Source organism: Battus philenor, unplaced genomic scaffold, assembly GCF_028537555.1.
Source record: "Battus philenor isolate CCGP_79_NKW_IND1 unplaced genomic scaffold, ilBatPhil1.0.hap1 SCAF_9, whole genome shotgun sequence".
In the NCBI taxonomy this organism is placed as follows: Eukaryota; Metazoa; Arthropoda; class Insecta; order Lepidoptera; family Papilionidae; genus Battus; species Battus philenor.
Window position 1 is genome coordinate 6522812 of NW_027181759.1, and position 27568 is coordinate 6550379.

Below are 27568 nucleotides of genomic sequence, written 5' to 3' on the forward strand. Positions count from 1 at the left end.
TCACCTTAACATGAAAATATCGAAAAATAATATTAAGACTAATAATGTTAACACGCGATAAAATATGAAAACTATTCACCACAACATTATACAACTATTAAAACATACAGAATGTTGATTTGCAATGTGATATAAATTTGCAAGGTAATAAAATAAAATGTTTCGAATAAAGGCTGAATCCAATTTCACATCCAACATTTCTTGGCATGAAGTATTAGCTATCTATTCTTCAATATGCCAAAACTTTTCATTCATTCTTTACATTCGATGAAGTATAACATTTTAAATTTTTTAGGAAACAATGTTAACAATAAAATAATTTTAACATAAGTATTAAAATGCTATAAAAAGTTATTATACTTAAATCTAATATGAAGAGGGGGAATAAGCAAACTCAAAAAAATAAATAGATAAATAGATAGACAGTCATTAATTAATTGGAATAAATGTAAAACGTTCACATTTGAGATCCACGAGACACGATACGACTCTCTGTGATGCCGATTACACACGTTCACTTTTATCGGTGAAAGGTTTTATTGCCCATAAATAAAATAAAATCACTGTTTTTATTTAAGAGCTATTGGATTTGTTAAGCAAATGAATCTTTTTGATTTTTTTATTTTTTTGACAATTAGTAAATTTAAAAGCAAAATTAAAAATAAATAAAAGGAACATCGTTTTATCCCATTGTCGCCCACTACAAGGTATTAAAACTATAAATAATATATAAATCAATATATAATCTATAAATCTATAATTATTAGAACGCAATTGCGCAATAATTTGTATAATTGTAAGCTTTGTCACCATTTTAAGGGGAATATACCATAATCGCCTCTTGGCGGGCAGGCTAGCGATCGCGGTGTGGTGTTATAGTACGCAAAGGACGCTGCTGCCTATCCTCTAGAAACTTGTTTGTGAGCAGTGACAATCCCATGCAATTAATGCACAGTGTGAATTACATAAGATTCTATTCCGGAAATCGAACCTGCGAACTTCGATCACAGGTCTCAGTCCTCTACACTAGTAGGCTACCACCGCTCAATAAAAGTATAATATATTTATATACCGCCTATAAATTATATACGATATATTCTTTGTAATATGTACTGTATAATTTAGACTGTGATGAAATCTTTAATAAAACCTTTACACAACACACTCGACGTACACATTTTGTACACACTCTCATAATACACTATCCTCTCTTTTGTTCTGTCTTTTTTATTTCTTTTAAATCAACTATCTTAAATTGTTTGATTAATAATAATGATGTGTGCGTTTCTAATTGCCGTAGTTTAAATATTAATGTTTAAATTCTGTTATGTATGAACTATCAGCTGTGAAAGACCCCAGAATCATTTATCCGGTGGATAGAAAAGACATGACCCAATACATGGCATAGGCTTTCCTAAAGGACCCCTGAATAAATAAAATACTCATTTTTATTTTGCTTTCCATTATCAGGTGGTAGTATGGATAATATAATAGCATCGGTTCCATTGCCTTTGAATTTCTAAGTAAACCTAATTATACTTGTCGTCCCTCTTTGTAACAAGAAGTGATTTCTAAACCACTTTTCATCCATGCACCTGATGCTGCTCTGGCAAAAACCCGTCTAGACAGGGATAATAAACACAGCTCTAATAGGCCTGCACAAATGCACGTAGTCGATGGTAGTGCAATATCCAAGTTATTGTCAACTGTGCAAGTAGCTCGCTATTAAATAGCCTCGTGAATCGATGCTTTTTAAATATTTTCTTAAATGTCCTTGAGAGGCAAATTAGTGTACCAATCAATATTATTTTAAAAGCCAATATCATATTAATATTATATTATCGGATGGTTTGCTTAGTAACTACTCATTCAATAAATATTTGATAATTTTCTAATGCGTCTGTTAATTTTTAATTTAATCCTCTTTTAGGAAGTTGCTCCTATATAACTATAATAATAATATCTCCTTAAAAATTTTAAATAATTTTTGAATTATTTTAGACTTAAAGAATAGATATAATTATAACCAACATCTAATTTTTTTTAATTATTATAAAAACCATTTAATCAGTATGTGATTAACTACGAAGTGTCTGATTGTCTTCCTTCGATCCCTAAGAAAGAAGAGGTCCTCAATAATTTTACTGCACATATCTACTTCAAACTATCAAAAAATCATGGTATATATGTAATAATAATTAATCGACTCGGAGCATAAAAAATAGTTAAACCAGTAACATAATTTCAGTAATTAAAACGAATTGTGTTCGTAACTAAAGCTGCGTTTCAAATTGTCGGATACTTTGTTACGGTTTTGATAGATTAATAGATATTTTCCTTTTTACTGATTACCTATTTAGAAGTAGTATTGATATAGCATAGCGTTAGCATTTTCATTGTTACTTCATCGTCTAGACTAGCAAGGGCCGTGTGTCTCTTAGAGGAATGGGTTGCCGACCGCAAATTATGTTAGCGCGTCCTAGTCGGAGCGTAGCGCTTTGTGGTGGGAACGAAAGTGTATTGTTTGTTTGAAATTGTTATTATTTATTTCATGTGTCACCTTCTAAAATTTTTATTCTTCAATTCTTCCTTGCTACTCTTCAATTTTTTTTTAACTATCATCATCCTTGTTTCCGCATAACGTCCACTGCTGTGAACATAGGTCTTTCCCATAGTTTACCAAAAAGACCAGTTGGAATCGATTTCTATCCAGCGTCTTCCGCCGACCAAACAATGAAAATTATTTATATGAATTAATAAAGATTTATAGGGTTTAGCATATTAGATATGTACATTTAAGAACTGTTTATTTATTTGTAATATGTTTTCAAGATTAAAAGTTGTTGGTTAAATTACTTGTTTGTGTCAAACTAGTAATTTTTATAATAGGGACCACTAAATTAGTCGATGACACAAGATAGAAATAATTTTTAACGAATACATTAGAAACAGAACTAGGTAATGTAAAGTAAATTTTATACGCTACTTATTAATCTTCTTGGTTCACAGCATTAGTTAATTATATTTTTATTCAAACCGAAGCTTAGTTCTAGGTAAATATAATTATCATAATCGATATTAAAATGCACATGTTCTTTAGCTGCGACCTGTTCGTATGAAGGTTGTTGGTTAATTCAGTTATATTACTCCTCGTGTATGTGCGTTTATTGTTTCTGATTCAAATTAAAACTTAAATTATTAATCAACTTAGATTGGTACTGGAAACATTAAAATTACTTATCGTACTGAGGGAAATTAAGTTTAATTATAACATATATCTATTTAAATTTTTGTGATAAAGTGAAACGATGAAAGAAATTTGCATATAATAATAGTTCACTTGGTATAATCATTTGTAAAGTCATTAACAAATCTGGTAAACTCCTGAAGGTCTTATCGACGGAAAATTGCAGAACAATATGATTTATCTTTTTGCAAGAGATAATTAAAGTTAAGGAAGTTTTCATGTACATTTACATAAGTTTAAAAACGTATTTCCGAATGAGTTTCAAAAGATGACTCTTTCTTAAAAGTTTTTCGTTTTATTCTTCCTTGTTAAATAAACTTAAAGTACAGACAATTTATAAGAATCTTAATTAAAATGAAGGGGAATGTTAAATGAATCAGCGGTCAAACATGACTAATAGAGCGTGTTTTATTCTTATAGTACATATCCTATAGCTTAAGTTTTAATGCGACAAAGATAATATCTTAAAAAACTTACAATTTTTTCATGACTTATGTATTTATTTAAATACACATCAAAAAACATAGATGCATAACTTAAAAAAAAGTACAACAGCGGTAAAAAAAAGAATACTCGAGGCTATTTTCTTCTCTACAGACGGATGGAAATCCAAGGACAAGCGGCAGGTAGTCGACGAACACGTCGTACATACCATATTTATTTTAATTTATATAATACATACTTTAATTTATGCAATACATAACTATAAATATTACACCAATTAAAAATATTACATTAACTTGGATAAGATCGCACTTGTCTTAAAGAAAATGTGAAAAAAATACTTAATTTATAATACATTGTCAATAAAATAATTCTCAATAATTTTTTTAAAAACTAATTGCGATTTCGTACTTCTTATATTAACCGGTAACGCATTCCACTACCGAACGTAATTATTAAAATGTGGATTATTTTAATTCGATTCGAATGCGCTTTGGTTTGCCACGTCGATGGGAAAGTAAATACGATTCGAAATATTCTAATCGTGAACATGGCCGGCCTTTGCGGTTTACCTTGCCGCTACTGCGGTCCTGTCGCATAGTGCGGCGAAGGAATGTTTACTGCAATTTGTACCTGCACAGGATTTGGCCCCGTAGACCGGTCCTTTAATAATTGTCATATCGGTTTTATCTGTAAATAAGTTTTTTTACCGAAAATGTACTGTAATGTACACGCATAAATCGAAAAAAAATATCACGAGTTGCTAAAAAAAATAGTTTTTGCAATCGAATGAAAAAAAATGAATGCGATAAAAAGTGACCATGTAAAAAAGTCTCGTAGAAAATAGCTCAAAACTGTATCAGCTTATAAAGAAATCAGAGACAAATAAAAATAATAACTTTTTGCTCAATAACTCAATATATCGACCTAACGGGACACACGTCTGTAATGTGATCACATATATGTACATATCAAAAATCTAAATGGCCTAACAAACACTCCCCCTTTTTATAGAGAAGTAAAGTCAATTATGTTTCAATTTAATTAAATTTTTATAAACCGCATAAAAAATCACTTTAAATAAAACACGAAAAGAAATTGCTTAAAAAAGAACGCACAAAAACATGTTTGTAATTAATAAGTCAGTTGTTAGTGTATACATTGTTGTTTAAAACATGATTACAGTTTCCAGAAGACAAGTCTAATATAAGTATGTAGTCTGTAATGTTGTTGCTAACAACTTTCAAAATAATAAACAAACATATGCAAATATTATCATTGTCACCTGCAACAACTTTAAAACAATAAAATGATTCAACTCTAGGTTCTGAGTATTATTTCTGCATCATAATATGTTACCTTTGTCTGATATAACATGCTGATGGTTTTCTCATTTAATTTACCTAGAGAGCCGAAAAAAGGTATCAAGACAACTATTAGAAGATTTACTATCGATTTAGATATTTAGTTTAAATTCACTTTGCCCATCAATATTATTATCATTATCAAAATCATCACCATCGTCATCATGTCAAGCGATAGACGACCACTACGAAGCATAAGCCTCCTCCCAAAGATCGCGGTGACCGGTTTTGCGCTGCTCGCATCCAGTGACTCCTCGTGTCCTTGACTATGCTGTCAGTCTACCTAATGTGGTGCTTGCCTATGCCGCCTCTTCCGGCTTATACTTGTCACTCTAGGACCTTTTGGCTCCATCGGCTTCACTTTGATACAGATCTATAAACATTTATTTTTCTTTTCTTTTACAGCAACTCAAAGATGAACTGGGCGAGGTGGTTGCGGAGCTCGAAGCTCTGGATGGACAGGAGGAGTGCAAACAGAACAGTAAAGCCAAACAGATGAGCATAGGCAGGAAAAAATTCAACATGGACCCAAAAAAGGGTAAGAATAATTTTGCACACTATAAATTATTAATCGATGTTATATGGTATTCATTTGGGTGAAAATTTAATGAAAAATATAAAAAAACAATGGTATTCAACAACACCCATTAAACAACTGGCGGAAGGTTCGCGATGTAATAAATGCTTTTTAAGGGGTGAATGTACAGCTTACTTACTGTCAATTAATGTATGGCATACCTTATCCAAAAACAAATGGTTTCAGAAATAGTAAAGATCAAGTAAGAAAAAGCGTTTCAATTATTGCTTGCTATGTTCTGTACACTTTGTACTGTTAGAAGTTATTGGTTTGTTTTAATAAAAAAAAAGTTGTTATATGTGTATATATTTTAAAGTGATCCCCTTATACTGGCTGATCAAAAACTTTAAAGCCTTTTGCTGACGAAAAGTCTTAACCCCTTTGAAGCTTTCACGACCAATCACTTTGTATATTTCATACGATTTAGTTAAACTACCATGGTATAGTATTCTTCGATCTCGATTATTTATGTTTCATCAGTAATATAAAATTAATTACCGTGCAGTTTTCAAGTTAGAGTAGTTGCTTTTCTAATTTCACCTTTCGTGATCGATGGCCACCACACAAGTAACGTACGACTTTCAAATGACACGTCGGGAGCTGCAATACTCTACTTTCCAAGTCTGTACTGGGAAATAACAGTTGTGTTTCATCAATTAAAAACTCGCAGACGTCGTTGATCCCATACTGAGCTAACTTGTTGGTGTGCTATCGCTCCTCTATGACAGGTGTTGCATTCCCACGCCTGTGTCGACTGTAGCCAGGTGCTTCTAAATTAACTTCATCTAATTCTATATTTATGTATTTTATGTCTTTTGAATTTAAATTAGAAAATTATTTTAACTAAATATTTAATCTAAAGCATATAAAGTTATAATTTATAATATAAAAAATATTTTGAATTCCGGTAGAGATTAATTGATGAGGAAATTCAATTAGGTGTAATTTGTACGGTAATAAATATGAATTTGATTAAGAGCATTCAGAGATACGAATCACACCATCTATTTATATTTAAATTAAGGGCTAAATAGTTAATTATTTTTGATATCGTTTGTTTCTGTTTATTTTTTTATTTTTTTTAAAGAAAACTATTAGACGGAAGGTTTATTTTTATGTAATGCTGGCCGCTCGCTTCGCCCTAATTGCACGTGGAGTTTTCAAAAACCATTCTTGGCATACTTCTACTCAACAAAAGCAATATTGCAAACCAAATTTCAAATCTCTAAGTCTTATGGTTCCAGACATATCGTGATGAACCAGTGGCATAAGGGGCCTGTAAATATATATATATATATATATATATATATATATATATATATATATATATATATATTAGGGGGACCGGAAAGTAATGTCGTTTCTGTTGACATATTTTACAGAAAAACCGATTGATTTTTTTACCGCTCCGGCATTGAAAATTTTGTATACTAGATGGCAAATGGTTATTGAGTTGTAGCGAAGGTGAATATATTGTTGATTAGAAATAAAAGTTATTAAAAATGTAGTTGTGTGAATTTAACAAAAAAAGCGACACTACTTCCCCCCCCCCCCCCTTGTATACACCATATGTAAAAAAGCATTTTTTTTTTCCCCACTAAAAATAGGGGTATATTTTTAAATCATTTGTAATTACATACAGAGAAAAAAATATTTAAAATCGAAAATATCGACACGACAATGTAATTTTACCCAGAATTTTATAATTCAATCATCTTTGCTCAGCACCTTATTATTGTTGGCACGTGTCATTACTCCGTTAATTTCAGTAGTTAAGGCCGTTACCAACCGCAACATAGTAACATAAAAGCAGTGAAGGAAAGGAGTTTCTATTTGATAAGGTTTTCTTTAATTAAGAACAGATAAAAAACCACTATAATTGAATTAAAGCTGATATTAAAGTCACTTTAAAGCCATATTATATAATAACTGAAGAAAATAAAGTGTATAACGTTTTTTCAAATGAAACAATTAAAAGTATATAAGCATTTGTCATTCTTTTAACTTAACAACGGCCTCCTTTGTTAATTCTTTGGGTTTCACAAACCTCCTTATTCCTGGAACATTAAACAGGTAAGCACAATATGCTTTTGTTCACAGATATGTATTTCAAGTAAACAATAGATATTATTAAAAAATAAAAGGTCTCCTTTGCGATGGGTTGTTGAAGTAGGTGATTGTTAAAAGTGGAAAAACATTAAAGTTTATAGACCTTGACGTTTTGCATAATGCTGTAGTTAGTAAAATAAGAGACGATTATACGTTTTTGACCAAAAAAAATGTTCTGTACATCATGTGCAAGTAAATATTACCTAAGTTAAAGGCTTTTAATATAAAGCAGTTCATTTCAGTTTTTCATTTTGTCATTGCGCTTATATCCGAAGGTACTTCACGCTTAAAACTTTCTCTTCGCTTTTATTTTTATTTTCATTTGCCATCGTCCGCACTCAATTTCTGTATTTTGTAATTTGTTTTTATTTTATCTCAGACATAATTTCGTCGACGTATTCGTTTAAGCCCATAGAGGCACACGGCATGCAAGGCATCGTCCTCCCATAAAAATATTTATAGGATGATATACCATTTTCACCACGCTTGGCAGATAAAGGTGGGTTGGCAATTGCAGTGTGGTATTATGAAACGCTTAGGACGCTGCTGCTCATTCTCTAAAAATTTGTTTGTGAGCATTGACAATCCTATAATTATTAATCGCTCTACTGTTCAACAAGACACAATTTATTACGTGGATTTACAGAAATTTAAATGAATGTGCAAAAGTTTAGATTTTCCGAGCTATTTGCGACAATCATTAAAGACTTCTACGCAGCTAATATACGATTCTTAAAAGACGAAAGTGGGTCAGGTACGCAGAATGTTTCTTACAAAATGCCGCCCTTGCACTGAAAATGTAGGTTCGGCCTAGACGCATTTTTAAAGGTTTAATCTTTTAGTCGCTGCAAGTCGTTGACGTCAGTAACTTGTAAAGAAGCTTAAAAATAATTTTACCTTATCAGTTATTTAAAAAAATATACTGTAAACGTAATTGCAGATATATGCTTGAACTTGTTTTAAAGTTACTTCTTTATTTAGAAACTTATCCTGACTATTAAACAATAATTAAATATTCTCGTTTAAACGATTAGCGATATCTAAAGTCCTTTTGATAACTTTTTCCTGAAAACTATTAAAGTTTTTTATATTGGCCTAAACATTTACAAAACCATTTTTCTATTAATTAAAGCTTGATAAATTTCTGGGACTAGACTTTTTTAGAATAAAGATCTACTTTCGGTATGAAAAAAGGCTTACTTTGGGTTAGATTTTCTCATTGAAAACATTTATTTGTAGGTTTTTTCCACATATTGATTATTATTTTGACACATTTTTATACGAAATAGCATAACAAGCCGAAATATGTTATATTTTGAATGTACCATACATGAATTTGTATTTTACGTGTTATCTTAAATTATTGTTAAGATCACATTAATTGTGACTTATTTGTACAAGCAATCTACTGCATCTAACATTGTGCAACATTAATATAATACACTAGATGCGATCTACGCCGCGTCTGCAATCACTGCTCCGTAACTAATTACGCATTGAACGCCGATGTCATACAGACCGGTTGTGGAGGTATTTATAATGCACTGGGTAAAGAATGTGTATAAATAAGCAAAGAATAATAAACAACGAACAGTAGACAGTACCGCATCACGATTTTTCTAAAGCAGGAAAATAAACAACTTCTAGTTATTCATATTTATGTTTGAAATAGGATACATCGGTAAAAGGGCAGTTGATGTATACATAAGTAATGTTTTCACCATCCAGTTCTAAGGGTTTAATCATAGTCAAATAAATCAATAATTACAATTAACAAATGCGATGCACCGAAACATTAGGTCACGAACGGAGAAAAATGCAAAAACAATTTTTCAACAACATGGACCGCTTTTCCATACATCTATTAACGTCAATGGCAGTTATAAAAGAGATGTTCTTAAGAAAAATGGCATAGCAGCTATGATTTATTACCCCACAAGAGTAGAAATTTAATGACACTTAACTGCTTACTATATTTAATTCTGTATATTGTTACGCGATTTAATACAACTTATGTAACGTTATATTATAGTTGGTAACAGTGGTGATGGTTTCAACAGCACGTTAAAAGCAAATTAAATATTTAAAGTAATGGATTTATTGAATTCAAAAAATGCACCTTACAACAAAGAGAAAATGAAAGAGAGGATGTATGATAATAAACATCAAACGGAAACTGACATTACAATGTTGCCGCTACAAAGTTAAACTTTTTACTAAAAACACAAATTTATGTCCTGTAGTATACAGGTTTTGTCATCTAATGTTACAAACATTACACACCTAAACACATAAGCATTAGTCAATAAACATGGCATAGTTACATTGTAACAAATATTAAAGATATATAATATAAAACCGTCAAAATTGTTTAAAACGTTAAAATAGAATTGAGATTGAGAAAAGAATTTCCTAATACGCTTTTTGGAGACTGCGTTAGCTTAAAGCATTACTAATGCTTAAAGAAAGACTCCAGTGAACAGTTACTGTGAGGACACACAATAAGAATAATTTTTTTAACGGATTCTCACTGCTGCCCAAATGGCATTTCGAGGGTTCAAGGGTGCAGGGCGCTGAAGGCGCCTAACTTAAGACTCCTTTTAAGGTAAGGTTCGAGGGCACCCGGGGTGCCTTAGTTCGGGTCACTGCATGTTACTCTTAACACTCACTTGGCATTGCGTCACAAGGTGACCTGAAAAGTCCGTACCTCGACTTCGTCGTGTCGTGTCGGTTGATATTGCCTGGCCAATAAACACTACTACTACTTCAAAAAGCGTTAGCTTAGCGCTGAGTGAAGATGTAGCGGAAGAAACTCCAGCAACGGTTCTATCTAGCATGATAAGGTGATGGCGTACCTAGCGACGTACCTCCATTTTACACGATTTATATATTTTATAATGTACGACGGTAGACGTCACAAAGAGTAAATATAAATATCGTAAAGAAATAAGAATATCCTAGAACTAAAAGTAATATGACATTCACCAATCTGCATTGGGTTTGCGTGGTGGACTACGATTGGATTACTTACTTATCGGACCATGCGCAGATTACTCTTTGAGAAGAGTCTAGTGGTTCATCGGTGGCAATATTACAAGGTTAACTACAATAAACATTTTTAAATTGCGTTCGTTTTAGAAAATACAGAAAGTATTTTACCGATGACATTGATATTTTGGTAACATGGCTTTTAAAGTCGCGTATTTTATATTTTATCCATTTACTTTAGTATCTTTTGCAACGATGCAAAGACACGCAAAATTTCAAAATATCACTGGCTTACTTTTTATATTCTTTTTATTATTCCATATTCACTTTAGTTTGAGTTAATAGCAATTTTTGTTTGTGTATAGCTACAAGTTTTAGATAGAATCTGTCTAGCCTCACTCGAAGATGAAGTTGACATCGCAATCAAAAGTAGATCCCGTTTAATTAGGTCGTGTTTGACACGCGGAAGTCAATTAGCAGAGAACAAGTGGATCCAAGGTGTGTCACTTTTGAAAACTTGTGAATTCCCTTCGCAAGCTCTGCTCCCGTTTGTAACAACGCGTGGGTAGACAATACCGGCGTCCTGGTTTTTGGCGGACAATGTACTTTGCGTGACATGCGAGACGATTAATTGTTAACATATCTCTATCCTTTTTTACTTTGAAATGTTCGTATTAACTATTATATTCATTTAACAAAACTTTTTTCTTTGTAATAATTATTAGAAATTTAGTTTACAACTTAACTTCATGTTATAGTGTTGACCTGAATGTAAAGTAACGGTGATTTTTTTACTAACAGCAAATCTATGTCAATTATTTTCGTAAATTCTAGTTATAGTGCTACCGAAACGGCTACACCGTGCCTTAGATATGAACGCAACGATACGGAGGAGAATATCGGTCGTTCCGATCCCTCAGTCTGCGGTTTTTTCCTCCCTCACCTCGCTGCGCTCCTTCAATGTGCAGCAGTACAGCAGTTTCGGTAGTATCATATATATTATGATTACGATTTTTTGCAGTCAAGGAATTTATGTATATAATCATGTGTTTGTCCTTATTAAAATTTACCGAACAAGAAACGAAAGCTGATCGCCGACTACCTCCCTGCTGTTTTATACATATGAAATATATTTACCATCATAACAGGTGGATGAAAATTCTTAAAATTGTAAAAATTACGATCAGGTTTTCTTTATTTCAAATGTATTGACATTATCTCGAATCAAAGTACCTTAAGCGTTATGACGTGATATTATTTGCATCTTGATGCGGATGTTCATGTCATGATATAATAAGTTTATAATATAAACAGTCTGTCAATACTTTAGCACCTGCATTGTTTACCTGCTACTAATAGATGACACGCGGTATATTTTTAGCTGTTTTAGTGACATTTGTTATAAATATTCGTCTTTATCTCCAACTTTAAAAAAAAAAAAACTTTCCGTTTGTCTTTGTTTTGAACTATCCATTTTTTTATTGGTTCGTTATACTTTTTACAACATTTTATTAAATAATCTAAAAGGTAATCAAATGGTTTATTAAACTGTAAAAATCTTCGGTAGGCCACATAGGATATTTAAGGGTTTCAAGGACGGATGACCTTAAAATCTCGGTACGGTCGTAGAAACTGATTCGAACACGGGCCTCTTCTAACCGGCCGTATTGTATATCTAAGGGGAAGGCCTATATCCAGCAGAGGACGTTTTAAGATGAGGATGATAATAATTGAACATGTTCCTTATAAATTAAGTCTTAATTAAAATTTTATAATAATAATTTAAAATATATACGCACGTCATAATTTACGATTGAATAACTTACACAATAGTTTACAAATAGGCCTGTGTAATAGCTTTGAAAAATTGAGTTCAAAACACACGTGTGATAAAAAGCCCTGAGCAAGGAAAAAAATTATGAAAAAGAAATATTACTTAATAGATATATCGTAGACACGTATCGTCACATATATTTGTATGTGATTATTAATGCATTTCTCCATTCGTAGTTTCATAGGCATTCGTAATATATCGGTAATAGAGCGCCTACCAACGTGCTGGAATATATTGCATAATCAAACTTGAGCCTCACACATGCAGTCATGCATAATTCAAATTTTACTTGCAATTTGAAATGAGATTCCTATAACGACATAAATTTATCCAAGCTTTATATGTTAAACAACTTCGCAATAAGCAAATAACTTGCAATTATTTGCTATTAGCGTAGTATGATGGTACATATTAAATGTTTAAACGAGGCTTTCATTGAGGTGTTACTTCCTATTTCTAGATGAGTAGTTCAAGTTTGCAGAAAAGGACGTCTAACAAGCCAGCTTGTTATTGTTATTGCGGTACACGTCGCCGCACGCCCGCATGTACCCGTTCCATTCTTTTTCCCTGTTCACGGCAATTTGTCATTACGCTATCTACAATTCGGCACGCTCAGAGATCGCAGACGTACAAGAAGGCTAATGCGACGACGCTTTCTTACCTTCCGTACATTAGTTGCCGGCGCTAAATGACGTTTCTTGCAACTATTATACTACATGTCGACTTGAGAAGATTATCTTACAATGATTTATTTTTTACTGAACATTAATCATTCTGTACATATCCTAATGTAAAGATAAAGTTGTAGTTAGGTATTAAAAAGGAAATTTTATAGATATAATCTCGTATCGCTTAACGGCCTACGCTTTTTTGGCTCCGTTCGAGCTCGGAAAATGTTCCGAATTCGTTGACGTCACTGGGAAGCGTATTTTACGACCATCCTACACAGTAAAGAAGCCTTTTATCCCTTCTTGTAATGTAATACCTCTTAGTAAAAGCAACTTGTGCAAAATTGTGATGTTATTTTTTGATATGAGTACGCTATGGCTTTTATCAATATTATGAAACAAATAAATATTTTTTCAAATAGGCTTTGCTTGGCACTTTCGAATGATCTATATACTGACATAATGTACATTTAAAAGCTAAAGGTCAAGGACACTCGCAATCGTAGCGATTTCGATTCCCGGGACACAGTCTTATATAATTGAAACTTTGTGCATTCATTATTTAGGATTGTCTCTGCAAACACATTTCTGGAAAATGTGCAGCAGCGTCCTCTTAGCACCATAACACCACACGAGTCGCCAATTCGCTTTCAAGCGTGGCGATTATGGTATATCCCCCCCAAAGATATCTTCGGGAGGCGACTTATGCTTTCCAGTGGGTGTTAGTGGAAACGACGACATTTAAATATGTATTTATGCCCAGTGTTATTGCCTTCACCTTCATGTCTCTCATCTCCATCCAAAGGTTGTGAAATCGCCTTGAGTAATAACACCGTCTCTTGTATCTGTATATATTTTTTTTTCTTTTTTTTTGTAGTTATTGTCTATGGTGTACAATAAATTATAAAATAAATATTGGTCCCTATTGTCTTCAAATACTACTATTGCTAAGTTCGTAATTTGAATTATAATTATATTAGGAAAAAGAATGTGGCCAAAAAGTCGATAGTTACTTTTTTACGCCTATTTTACAATTTTTTCTTGTTATAATTCACCTATGTGTCACATGAAATATACAAGTACTGCACAACAGCGTTTGCGGTTTTCGTTGATAATGTAATCAGAATCAGTATGCTTTGACAATACCGCACTAAACATATGTACGTTGTAGCCAAATTGATCGGTGATATTGGTTACGCACTGCTTAAGTATATGAAGTTTGGATGAATTAATAGCTCAGTTGTCAGTAAACACTTTTAATTTATTCACTTATTTTAAATTATCTTGAATCAAGTAATCACTCTGAAATATGTTATGTTAATTTATTTTTTCTCATGGAATGCGACAGGCTACTAACTTCTGGCAGTACAAAGAAAAATTTGCAAAGAAAAATAATAAGTAATAATTAGTTTTAATATGTAAGAATTCGAACTTTTAAAACGATTTTTTTCTATAATATTATCACGTTATTTAGTATTTTTGAAAATATTGATGTTTGTAAAAGCATACATTAATTGACAGCAAATGAGCTATATATTCACACCTGTAAGTATGATCGGAAAAGCTTCAATCACAATTTAAGGTATCGATGAATATACAATTTGATATTAAAACGTTTGATTTCATTGATACATGTGTGGTTGGTCTTTTGTTCACGAACGCAAGACAGGCATTAAGAGTTTATTATTCTGCATATTTTTAGACATACAATCTTTAAAGGTATTTTTTCCTTTTTTAGGTATAGAATACCTGTATGAAAATGGATTGCTGCAAAGGACACCGGAGGACGTCGCGCAGTTTCTTCACAAGGGCGAAGGGTTAAGCAAAACCGCGATAGGCGACTACTTGGGCGAGCGGTCGGAGTTTAATGAAGCCGTCCTGCGGGCTTTTGTTGAATTGCACGATTTCACGGACTTGATATTAGTACAAGCGTTAAGGTGCGTTAAAATTAAATCTATAATGACATTAAAACCACATTATATATTTACAATTTAACAAATTTATTTCGGGGTTTCTAAAAGTATTAAAAATATACGTTTTTATATCTTATCAGTAAAAGTACATCATCGTGATTTTGATTCTCTTCAAATTAATTAGGTACACGGTTACTACAATACTTTGATATGACGAAGGCCTTTTGAATACTTTCTTTCACAGTCGTGGGTAAATGTCCTAGATATCGTTATTTCATTAGTTGATCATCATTGCAGCGTTAGACGTGCAATACTGCTACTTATAGGCCTTTTCCATAGATTTTCAATGAGATCAGTTAAAATTGCGCTCTGCTTCTAGATTTTACCGACGATCCTAACAAGGTCATATATTTACCTTGTGAATTGACGTCCTATGCTGTGCTTGTCGGCTCCGTGTTCATAAGCTATATAAAAAAATCCCATTTATAATTTATTTTTAGGTACTTTACAGTCTAAATTAACGTTATTTTATGAATATATATAACCTTAGTTTATATAACAGTAACACGTTTTTGTAACTCTATCAAAACCGTTTTTTAAGCATGTAATCGTAGCAAATATTGGCTTTATCTAAATCTTGTTTGTTGCTAATGTTTGCCATAGTTAATGGTGTTATTTTTTGTGTCAGTATATAACTACTTATCTGCCGTTGTTCCCGCTCGCTGGCCACTGTTTATTTTTTGCGGAGTGGTATTGCTTTTCCGAGAATGAGATTATTTGAATAAATATGTTTTAGATTACAACACGTTTTTCTATTTATCAAAATATAAATTGTCAGTTTACACTGTGAAGAATAAGCTTGATAATTAAATCTTTAAACACGTGTTATTATTTGTTGATCATTAATAAGGAAAATGGAATAGGACGAGCATAAGTCCGCTATATTTGCGATGCAAGATATCAATTATGAAGGTATTCCAAAATTTCAAGTTTGTTACGTAAATTTAATAATGAAGTGGTTGCAAAATGCTTAAGCGCTTCGACTTACTGTCATAGGAGACATGTTCGTTTCTCAGACACGGTAGACTTTCCGTGAATTGTATAAAGCAACACTATTTACAAGCGCTGAATGAAAAAGATTTGACTTAACAGGCATTTCCTAAGACCAAAAACCTGTAGGTTTTATGACATTTACCCATCTTCACCAGGCACCCGTGATCTATACTCACTCCCTAACAGGATTGTGTCCTGGGAATGTAAACATTATAATGCTGTAATATATTACATTACCTTCATACAACTATATGACCGTAATGATACCGAAAATCGATCCAGCCGTATTTTTTAATTACAACATTATTCTGGGTCAATGACAGTTACAAATCTAAGATGCCATTTTAGGGTCATTTCTGATAGATGCAAGAAAAAAAAACTTTTTTCCGACTTAATAGTATTTTAATATCATCATAATATTAATCGTAGCCCACTGCTGGATATAAGTCTGCCTGAAAGATTTTTGATAAAACCGGTGGTAAGCTGCATGTATCCAGCGTTATCCAACGACGTAAACCAGGTATCTCTCCACTTTGTGGATGAAGCTTCTAGGGTGTATTTGCCGGTCCGTGGTGTCCACTAGACCCTTAAGCCACCAGCTGCCTTCTGTTCTGCTTCCTATGTGTCCGGCCGACTGTTATGATATTTCGATTATTTTTTTTGTCTACGGATATTATCATCCATTAGATCTCGTAGGTAAAACCCGAGCATATCCCTCTCCATGGCACGTTGACACATAACTCTGAGCTTTGCTTGCTAATGAAGCCCAGAGTTAGAGTGACTTTGAGCTTCATTGGCAAGCAAAGCTTTGAGATGATTTTTTTCCTTATAGGAAAACTTGTAATTTTCTTTTTATAGTACAGCACGTTGATATAAATATATATTTTGGACCTGGGTATATATAGTAACGACGGATTATAATAGTATTGAGTAATATCAAGATTTTAAACAATGGAACGTTAGACGAGCAAGTTATACCTTTTTATTGTTGATATGCATAACTTGCTTTTTTAACATCAATAAGTAATTTAAAATTGTCGTTAATCAAAGAATAGTTGATTTATATAGTTGCGTAACAATTTTTTTTAATGCAGCAGAAATTATTTAAAATATTTTAAAATGTATGGACATATCCTGTATTGAATACACTAACAGATGATAATATATACAATCGCTTTGTTTATGGGTTTTTCCCGCTTTAGTCACAAAAATGAACGACTGTGTTTTTGAACGTTGTACATTTATGATTAAATATACATACGTTCAAAAGTGTAGAAAATTTAATTAAAACGAATTTACTCGATTAAACACCAGTATGTTTATTGGTTGTACAGAGTTTTTAAAGCACGTTTCTGACTTATTATTAAAACCCTCAACAATATCAATCAAATAATAGATGATCTATGAGCAGTCCTGATTAGCGTATAATTACATTCAATTATTGTTGATTAATATCAACCTAAGTTGACGTTTCCTTTTTTGATGACGTTAATTCTTTTAACAATAACAATGCACACCATTATATTTTTGGGTTAAAAAAATTAATTTTCCATAATTTTTGGAGTACACCCTAGATTCTTTGTTTATATTTTCTACTTACGTAATATCAAATTTAAAAGGTGCACAAATTTTAATATGTATTGATATAAATTCTTACTTTATTTGCATAAATGTTTAAGTTTTAATAATGTTTTATTTTTATATTTTATACATTAAATTTCTAGGAAAATTGTATGAAAATTTAATTACATAACATACATACTGTAACTTCTATTTTCACCCTCAAGTTATAGTAATTCTTCTCTTACGTTACTACTTATACTTTTTAATGACTTTGGATACAATTTCCACTTATTACTCTAAATAACTTTTAAAAAATAAGTCATTAATTTTTGTGAGTCAAACTTTATCATGTCACTTTGTTAATTATTCATTAACTAATTTACTAATGACTTACAAATTCTAAGGGTCAATGTGATTGTGAAGCTTTGCTGTGTACAACGCATAATGTAGTTATCAGTAACAAATAATAATTGCGGTTTAAAAGAGGCGCACGTCATGAAGCTGAGTCATGTTCGGAAACGCTTCTCCCACGGTTGCAGAGTGACGAATTGATAACACATGTGTGAATGAATATTGTCACTAAAAATTTTGATCTTTACGCAAATATCCTATATCGATAGCATATAGCGTTTAGCAACATTCTACGAAATTTTATTCGCCGCATTGATTTAATGTAGTGCTTTTTCGAACACACTTCTGTAAACAAGTGAAAGAGAGAGTTGAGATAATTAATTACAGTTGTAAAGAAATTAAAAATAATAATTAATATCTTTATTATTTTTAATTTACATACATAACTAACAGCTGCTGTATAACAAACTGCGTGTACGATTTGGTGAATTTACGTGTGTATATATATATATATATATATATATATATATATATATAATTCTTACGCAGTTTGTCGGTAATCAAAAGCGTTGTTATTAAATACGTTCCATGCTATTACATTATAAATAAAAGTTGCCAATGACAATTTATATTTTTTTTATTTTACTCATGCACTTGCCTTCGTTGTCCCAGAAATACTTGGTAAACGCAACACACAGATTAAACTAGTGTTAACGAGAACACGCTAAATAACGGGTTAAAAGAAGTCAGTTCCGTTACATTCTGAGACGTAGAATAAAAAGCAACAATGAAAACATAAGCAACAGAACACGTTCACACCCCGCATACCCCGCAAGATATGCATGACAACCCATCCTTAGGTCATTGTGACTAACTGAAGTAAATTATTTTATCGGACATTAATATTAGTTGAAGAATATATTATGGTTAAAAGTAAAAAAGCAATCGAAAGTCAATCGTCAATATCATTATTTGTAGTAGTAAAATACCTGTCCACAATTTTTTTGGCTGTAATTTTTTTTAAAAAAAAGAATTTTATTCTTTCAAACTAAGATTATCTGTTCTCGAATTGCAGACAATTCCTCTGGAGTTTTCGGTTACCGGGCGAAGCACAGAAAATCGACCGCATGATGGAATGCTTCGCGCAGCGCTACTGCCAGCTCAACCCCGACATATTCACGAACGCGGACACTTGCTACGTGTTGAGCTTCGCGATTATAATGCTCAACACGTCGCTGCACAACCCCAGCGTGAAGGACAAGCCGTCGCCCGAGCAGTTTGTCGCTATGAATCGCGGCATCAACAACGGGGGGGATCTGCCTCAGGAATTGCTCTTGGTACGTACTTTTCTAAAAATTGTTTATCTTTATCGATATAGATTTTACAACGCGTAAACTGGAAGTGTCAATGAGCCAGCTACGTTCGTAGTAAGTGCCGACAGAGAGTCCTAGGGTGGAAGTCGCATATGACACGAAATGAAGTAAGAACATAGAATAGCGACTAGATATCTGCGGACAGAGTATAAGTCCGCATAAGACGGAGGTAATTGTAGAAGCCTTTTGTCCAGAAGTAGATGAAATTAGGCTGATGATGATGATCTTTATATATTTATAATACCAATATCACTCAGTGTGAACCTTAGTGGTGAACGTCTTAAATAATTCCTTGTAAGATGGCCGCAACTAATGTGATATAGACACCAAAAATAACATGGTATTTTAAATTAAATTTATGTGTAACCAATAAAAAATTAAAATATTTGCATAAAAAATGAGGTTTGGTGCAGAGCAACATGTCTTTAGAAAATTTTATTTTACAAATTAACAATGTATAAAGATGTATTTTAAAAATGTTTAAAAAAAATACACATACAAAGGATATCGTTTTAAAATACACTTTAATAGCTACATTTCGTCAAAAAGTTATAAAATATCAGGATTTAATATTCTTATTCAGAATAGACAAACTGATATCATATTCCAAGGATATTCTGTTATCATTTAGGGAATGAACTCTGAACTTATCACATAACTTAAACACATCTTCCGGCACCAATCGCAAATTGAATTTTAATAGTCAATTAAAATGCTCTTATAAAATAGATTCGTGTCGACAAGAATAAATGACAAATAATGTATTTGTGGCACAGTAGACAATGAATGTGCGTATGAAGAAATGCATTTGTGTGCGAATTTATCAGCAACATTTGCTCTGTTTTATTGTATCACTGCTATATTCCTAATTACTTGTGTGAAATAAAAAAAAACGAACCGTCAGATTTGTAGACTGTTATTTCATGAAAAGAAAATTCTTAAATTGTTATAAAGTGAGATTAAAACCAATCAATATAGATAACAATTAATCGTTTAAAATATTGCTTAGTTCAAAACTCGCCAATTAATACGGAATACGGATGATTTTTCATGTCAATTTTGACATTAGGAAAGTTCATGTGGAGAGAGAAAAACCATCACTTTCTCTATTCTACGTTTAGGCGTACCACACGCCTACAGTAAATTGTACAAATACTCGTAGGTATTCAACTATAACACATTTCACGTAAATGAACACAAGGGGCGATTTAAGATGTAATTAAACTAAAAATTTCGTCTTTAATTTTTATTAGTGTTTTATATTACGGAATAGAATTTTTTTATGTGTTATCATTGTATATTATGATTTTAAACCATTCAATTAATATACAATGTAAAATTATTACTCTGAAATAACTATGGTGTTTGTTTATACATTTAAACTAGAAAAATCAACTTTTAATAGTACAATATATAAATAGCAAAATTTATCGCTACTATTCCTCACAAAAGTTGTAAATACGACTTGAAATAAGTTGTCTACATATCTTCTAATTTGTTATGCTAATTAGTTGTAATAAATTTAATCTGTAATGTAGTGTGTAGTTGTAATCTATTATGTTATTGTTAAATAGTTTTGAATCCATAACATTGACCCCTTCCGTTTTGAACTTTTCAACTGGTTTGACGTCAATCGTACAATTTAAATAAAGCAAACAGTCGTTGCTTCGGTGAGTGGCGCCTTATCTGCACTAACTGCTGTTGATAAGGAGCAAGTGTGACATATAGCGGGCCTGGCGGTGCGTGTCAAGTCGTCTCGTGGTGTACAAATGTTTATTTAATTGCATTGCAGTCATTATACGAGTCTATAAAAACGGAGCCGTTCAAGATCCCTGAGGACGACGGTAATGATCTCATGCATACTTTCTTCAATCCGGATAAAGAGGGTTGGTTGTGGAAGCAAGGAGGAAGGTATGTATCAATACTTTTACATTATAAGAAAGTATACAATAAATATTTGCCGAGAATAACACATAAACGATAAGTTATTCTAAATATACACATTGAATTTCTACCGAAACCGCTATACCGCGCTTTAGGTAAGCGCGTGGCGAGACGGGGGAATATTAGCCGCTCCGTGCCGTACCGTTAGGCCACCTGCAACTAAACTTGGTCCATGCTTCTCATTCCTTGGCCTCCAACTAGCCGCGCTTTACAAAGGTGCGGTGTAGCTATGTATTCTCAAAACATCATTTGTTTTAATTCACAGATACAAGTCATGGAAAAGACGCTGGTTCATATTGAACGATAACTGCCTATACTACTTCGAATATACTACGGATAAAGAGCCTAGAGGCATCATTCCACTAGAAAATATATCAGTGAGTAAACCATCCTTGAAGTATAACCACAATTTATTACATATATATGTTTTGATATTATCCCATATTCCCCCACAGATTTCATAGTTAATTTAATTTATCACCTTTTGCAAATAAGAGGAAAACAAAATTAGGAATAAAGGATGTCTTCTTAGTTCTTCGCTCGTAAAAGTGTTTTCAAGAAAAATACTTAAAAGCTGGAATAATTGTTTGCAGGTCCGTCCAGCGAGCGACCGGCAACGGCCACACTGCTTAGAACTGTACGCCAGCGGCGGAGCGGACCTCATCAAAGCGTGTAAAACGGACTCTGAAGGCAAAGTGGTCGAGGGAAAACATACTGTTTACAGGTACCTATTGTTTACACTATGACTTTAACTTTTAAAAACCTAAAAAAACGTTTTAAATCTGGCGCGACTGAACGACACTCTCGCGCTTAGTTATGATGTAAACCCCTGTACCTGCCGGCCAGGAGGGGGCCGAGAAAAGAATAACATGACCATCGCCGCCGCAAACGTTATCAAAGAACTAATGAAATGGAGCGGCCGATATTGTGCTTTTGCAGTAACAAGCAATTTATAATTGGTTTTAATTTAAATCAAAATTGCGAGGAGTTGCTACATAAGGTCAGCGCTAGACGGATTAGGCCTATGGCCATGCAGTGGGCGTCTATCAGCTGATACAATGATAATATTTAGTACATTATTTACGAATGTAGGTGACATAAAAAACAGTCATAGAAGTTTGAATCAACCAATATGGATTCCGTGTTTTTTACACTAAACAAAAAAGTGAATTTGTGTGGATTGCTTGCATTTTACTAAAGTACTACTGAAACCGCTGTACTGCGCCTTCAGAAAGCGCCAAGAGATAGGGATTAAGAGAAAACGAGAATGTGCGCCGCAGTGGTGGACGTTGATTGCGGACTGACAAAAGGGAGCGGCTGATACGCCCCAGTCTCCCTGCGCGCCTGCTTATGGCGCGGTACAGCGGTTTCGAAAAACTAAACATGGTTAAACTAGCGTAGAATTACATATACATATATATATACTATTGTATAAGAAATATTTGTGAATTGCAAATTACACATCTTCATAAGATATTAATAACTTCGTGGGATTTGAAGTGACAAAGCGATGTAGGCACTAAACCTTAATCTCTTTGCAGTAGCTAAGCTCTGGGGTTCTATGGGCTATATTAATGCTTTATCATATTGAATGTATACAATTATTTACATTTCATAGAATGTCAGCGGCAACGGCGGAAGAGCGAGACGAATGGATCGAATGTCTCCGTCGCTCAATCAGTCACAACCCGTTCTACGACATGTTGGCGCAACGCAAGAAGAAAGCACAGCACAATGTACACTCGAACTCACACTAATACGTGATGTTACAGAACTATCTTGATAATACGGATGTGTTTGTTCGCGTTTGGTACGCCTGAACATCACCGAATACGTCCGACATAATAAAGACAGACATAGTTTAGTAGGTGCGAGTGAAATGTGAGTCAATTTCCACCTTCATCGGAGATGGTTTGTGATAAATACTCCAAAATGGCATTCGTCCTTATAAATATTTTGTACAGTGAATTTAGATATGTAATCGGTGAACGGTAATATCGAGCTCTTATCGAAAATAAGGGCAAATGAAGGTCCAACAATAAAGTGCACAAAAACTAATATTACTTTCTCAAAACTTTGATCTTATTAAAAAAAATTAACAATTTATAAAGGACTGTGTTCATTCCAAAATGATTACATTAATAATATCGTTATGAAAATTATTTTAATGTATTAAAATTAAAATCATGTTTTGGTATTGAATGTTTGTATTAAAAAGAATGCAGCAAATGTAAAAACAGAACCACAAGAAATAATTACTACCTTGACTTGTAAAAAAGTGCCTGATTATACCATAATTATAAATTCAATTTAAAATTAATAGCAAAATAATGTTGTAGAAGTATGTTTTTATATCATCATTTAAACACATTATATTGTATAGTATTTGTACATGCAGTCCTCATTGTTAAGCTTGAAAGGATTAATATGACTTTGATGTCATTTATTATTTTAAACATTAACGTTTCTTTTTAAAGGTTAAAATAATTTTTAAATATTTTCGAGAATTCCTTAAAAGTCTCTGCGATGAGGATCCCATGTGAATAAGAATGTAAATTTGCGTGTACCGTTTACAAATTAATGATTTTTGCTGTATTCAGTGATTAATGTTTTAGATTGCCTTTTTTTGGAGATGTTTTTAAGTGAAAATGTTAAAGTTAATGATTGCATCTCATTGACAATAATTTATTTATATGGTTTGCCGGCTTTGTTGGCCTAACCTTTGTCGTATGAGTTAAATAATGTACAGTAAATTTAGCCTAAAATATGTATTACTCAAAAGTATTACTTTTTAATGTAACATAAATAGAATAGTAATAATTATATAGTGTAATATAGGCTTTTTACATATTCGGTTAATGTAAATACGCCTAAATAGTAGTTGGGTTGAGAATTTAAAATTTGACGAATGCAGCCATATAATTTCATATATTTATTTCTATTATATAAATTTTGAGTGTAGATCATATAATTATTTTCTATGATAAGTTTTTTTTGTTTCTCTATACCTTTTATTTCAACATGTCACATGGTCTGTCTTTAATTATATAGATATTAATTTACTTTTGGTGTAAAATTTACTTTAGGAAAATTTAAAATAAAAGTCTTTTAAACAAATATCATTTATACCATCCTCTCAGTTTTTTAGACAAATGGACCATAACCTGTATTGTAGGGCCTCTATTTTCAAAATTTTCATTTAAAATATAAAAATTATAATTAATATGATAAATGTTCGCTAAAATACGTTTTTATATAAACTATGCAATATATATAGGCATGATGAGACCCATGTATCGTTTTGTAATTTATATACCGCACTGAACCGAGTTAATGCTTTCGCCATATTAATTTTATTATCAACGAAATATTAGAAGCAAGAATGAGTTTTGTTAATATAAAGATTAATAATTGAATTTCTTGTGATTTGTTGCATAATTGCAGGAAAATTAGTTTATAATTTTAATATTTCTTTTTATTTTCAAACGTATGTCAGAGCAATAGAAGTAACGGTACGAATATGTAAGTGATTAAGTATAAATTATAAAAATGGATTAAATCAATAAATATTACGATATTTAATAATTATTGAATGGAATTTAGGGACCTAAGTTCATCAATTACTGATGCATGCTGAAAATTTTGTTAATTAAAAATACGTATATTATTTAGTTCGTCACATATTCATGTCTTCAATTGGTATAAAGATGAGACAATAAACAATAAAATTTAATTTAATTCGTAACTATAATTAGTGGTATCATCTTTATAATATGATAAATGAAGTTCAGCTTTCTTTCTATTTTTTTTCTCTGGTGTAAAACAAAAATTTGAATAGGCGGTGAAAAATAACGATCTGTTATTATAATTAAGTTTAGTTTATTGCGACTGGCGTGTTTATGTAAATTTGCACCATATTATAATAATTTAATTGATTTATATGATATGTGCATAATGATGGAGTTGTAAATAATTTTGTAAGGAAAAGAAATACATTAATATCTTTATTTATCGCCTTGTGTTTTGTATTTTGAATATAGTTTTTAAATTTAAATAAGATATCCCAGGTAATTGTCAAGTTGAAGTGTCAGTGACACCCACATCCACCAACAAGGGCAGATGACCTTAACAAGACGCTGGATGCAGAACACTTCCAATGGACTAATCCAGTTGAAATAGATAGGAGAAACCTTTTTCGTTTAGCTATAGATGTCTTACGACTAAATTGAATGATTTGACTGAAAAATGGCTGTTAAATTTTTAAGTCCATTCTCATGATTAATTATTAATTTTGTTTCGTTATAAATGTTAAAAAAACGTAGATCCGCTGACCTATGAAATATGTGTACATCGGAAGATTTATATGATAATTAAAATTAAAAAGAGACTAATATTCTTGGTAGTTGAGGTTACCGATAGAGTCATCAGGATTAGATACTGTAGAGCTTTATGCTAAGCACGGTATAACAGCAATAGAAGTACCGACCCCGTAAGAAAGTATTACAAACCCTGAAAGGTTTTCTAGTTTCATTTCGTTCTCTAGCAATTCCACTGCTAGCCAGGACATGAATTCCTAAAGATAACTAAGCTGCAAAAATCCAAATTTGAGTCAAATATCGGTTTTCTGTTGCAAATCAAAAGTAATAGGCCGTAAACGCTTACGAACTTTACATTTGCGCACATTGTCTCGTTTTTGCACTGGTGGTGAACACGTTTATGTCGAAACCATTAATACACAACGCTGTCTTCAATAAATCATTAATTTAAACTACACAGTGTTTGAAAGTCGACCGGATTGGGTCAAAAGACATGGCAAATTTATTTATTTACTCGACAATTCTCTGTCTTACAAAGAAAACTTACCAATGACATCTTGAAATTGCTTGGATGGGTCATCCTATTGTAACCGCTGTAGTCCCTAGACTTGTTTTTTTTTCTTGTGTATCAGTTGAGAAATTTGGGTGGGCACAAGATACCCTGATACCAGGGAGAAGGAATAGATTACTCCGCCGTAATTTTGAAGTGACCGCTGGATCTTTTACGGAACTCGCAGGTGCATAAGGGAAGTAGGAAAATCGTTGCTGCCCCCTCGAGTCCGCTTTGAGTCGACGATGAAGGCTTCTACTCCTAGCGTCTGCGAACCCGACGCTCCTTTAAGTTTACTTTTACGTCTTCCAGTAGATATCTTAACTATATTCTAATGAACTTGTGCTAAATGTTTGTATTCTCCAGACCTGGCTACATCTAAGTGCCACATCTTCGCATTAATGAGTCACAATCAATAAAGCAGCACTTCAACTATTGCGAGGAAGTTACAAAACGGTTTAATTAATAGTTTCCCGCAAAAGTAAAGCAGTTTTTATGGCATGTTATTTAGGTTCATTTAACTGAAAGATTAGCGAAATTTATAGAAGCTGAAGGCCAATATTTTCAATTAAAATAATAAATTTCTCTTCAAATTTCGTAGTTTATTACCCAAAAAACCTATATTTTCATGAACCACATATATAAAGTATATCCCTAAAATATTGGAAATTTCCTGACTTGAGTATGTATATTTGTGTAAGTCACCATTGGTTTAAAATTTTAGCTAAAATATATATATGGTGTTACAATAACAATTGATGATCCATATTCTAAATAGGCAGTTACGTATATTTTCTAGAACTTTTAGTTAATCCGCCCGAGCGTGACGCGGCCGCGCTGGCTTCCTTTTCCGACGTCGGTGAAACGTTTTTATTGCGTAAATATTCACTTCGAACGCCAATTGTTTACAGTTTACACATACTAAATTATATACTCATGGTACTAGAAAAATGAGTACCTTATTAACTACATACTTACGTAAACAGTTTAAAACACACGTCAACTTTTAAAAAACCAATACTTACTCATTTGATTTTCTTTCAGGGTTTATATGTTAGGGGGACCGGAAAGTAATGTCGTTTCTGTCGACTTATTTTACAGAAAAACCGATTGATTTTTACCTCTCCGCCATTGAAAATTTCTATATTATATGGCAAAAGGTTCTTGATAACGAAGGTGAATATATTGTTGATCAGATATAAAAACATGTTAAAAGTGTAGTCGTGTGGATTTAACTTAAGAAAGCGACATTAATTTCCGGTCCCCCTAATAGA

The 27568-nt window shown here is 32.4% G+C and overlaps 1 protein-coding gene across 5 annotated transcripts in view; it reads left to right on the forward strand.

Annotated features, from left to right (window-relative positions):
• The window catches only part of step (cytohesin steppke), a 55785-nt gene extending 30380 nt beyond the window's left edge, over positions 1-25405 (forward strand). For all 5 annotated transcript variants that reach the window (XM_068775737.1, XM_068775735.1, XM_068775736.1 and 2 more), the window contains 7 exons: positions 5461-5593; positions 14970-15168; positions 19187-19448; positions 21277-21395; positions 21694-21805; positions 22022-22152; positions 23047-25405. In XM_068775737.1, the coding sequence (XP_068631838.1) occupies positions 5461-5593; positions 14970-15168; positions 19187-19448; positions 21277-21395; positions 21694-21805; positions 22022-22152; positions 23047-23185 (1095 nt within the window). In that variant the 3' untranslated portion in view covers positions 23186-25405. The remainder of the gene's footprint in view (positions 1-5460; positions 5594-14969; positions 15169-19186; positions 19449-21276; positions 21396-21693; positions 21806-22021; positions 22153-23046) is intronic.
• The last annotated feature ends 2163 nt before the right edge of the window (positions 25406-27568 follow it).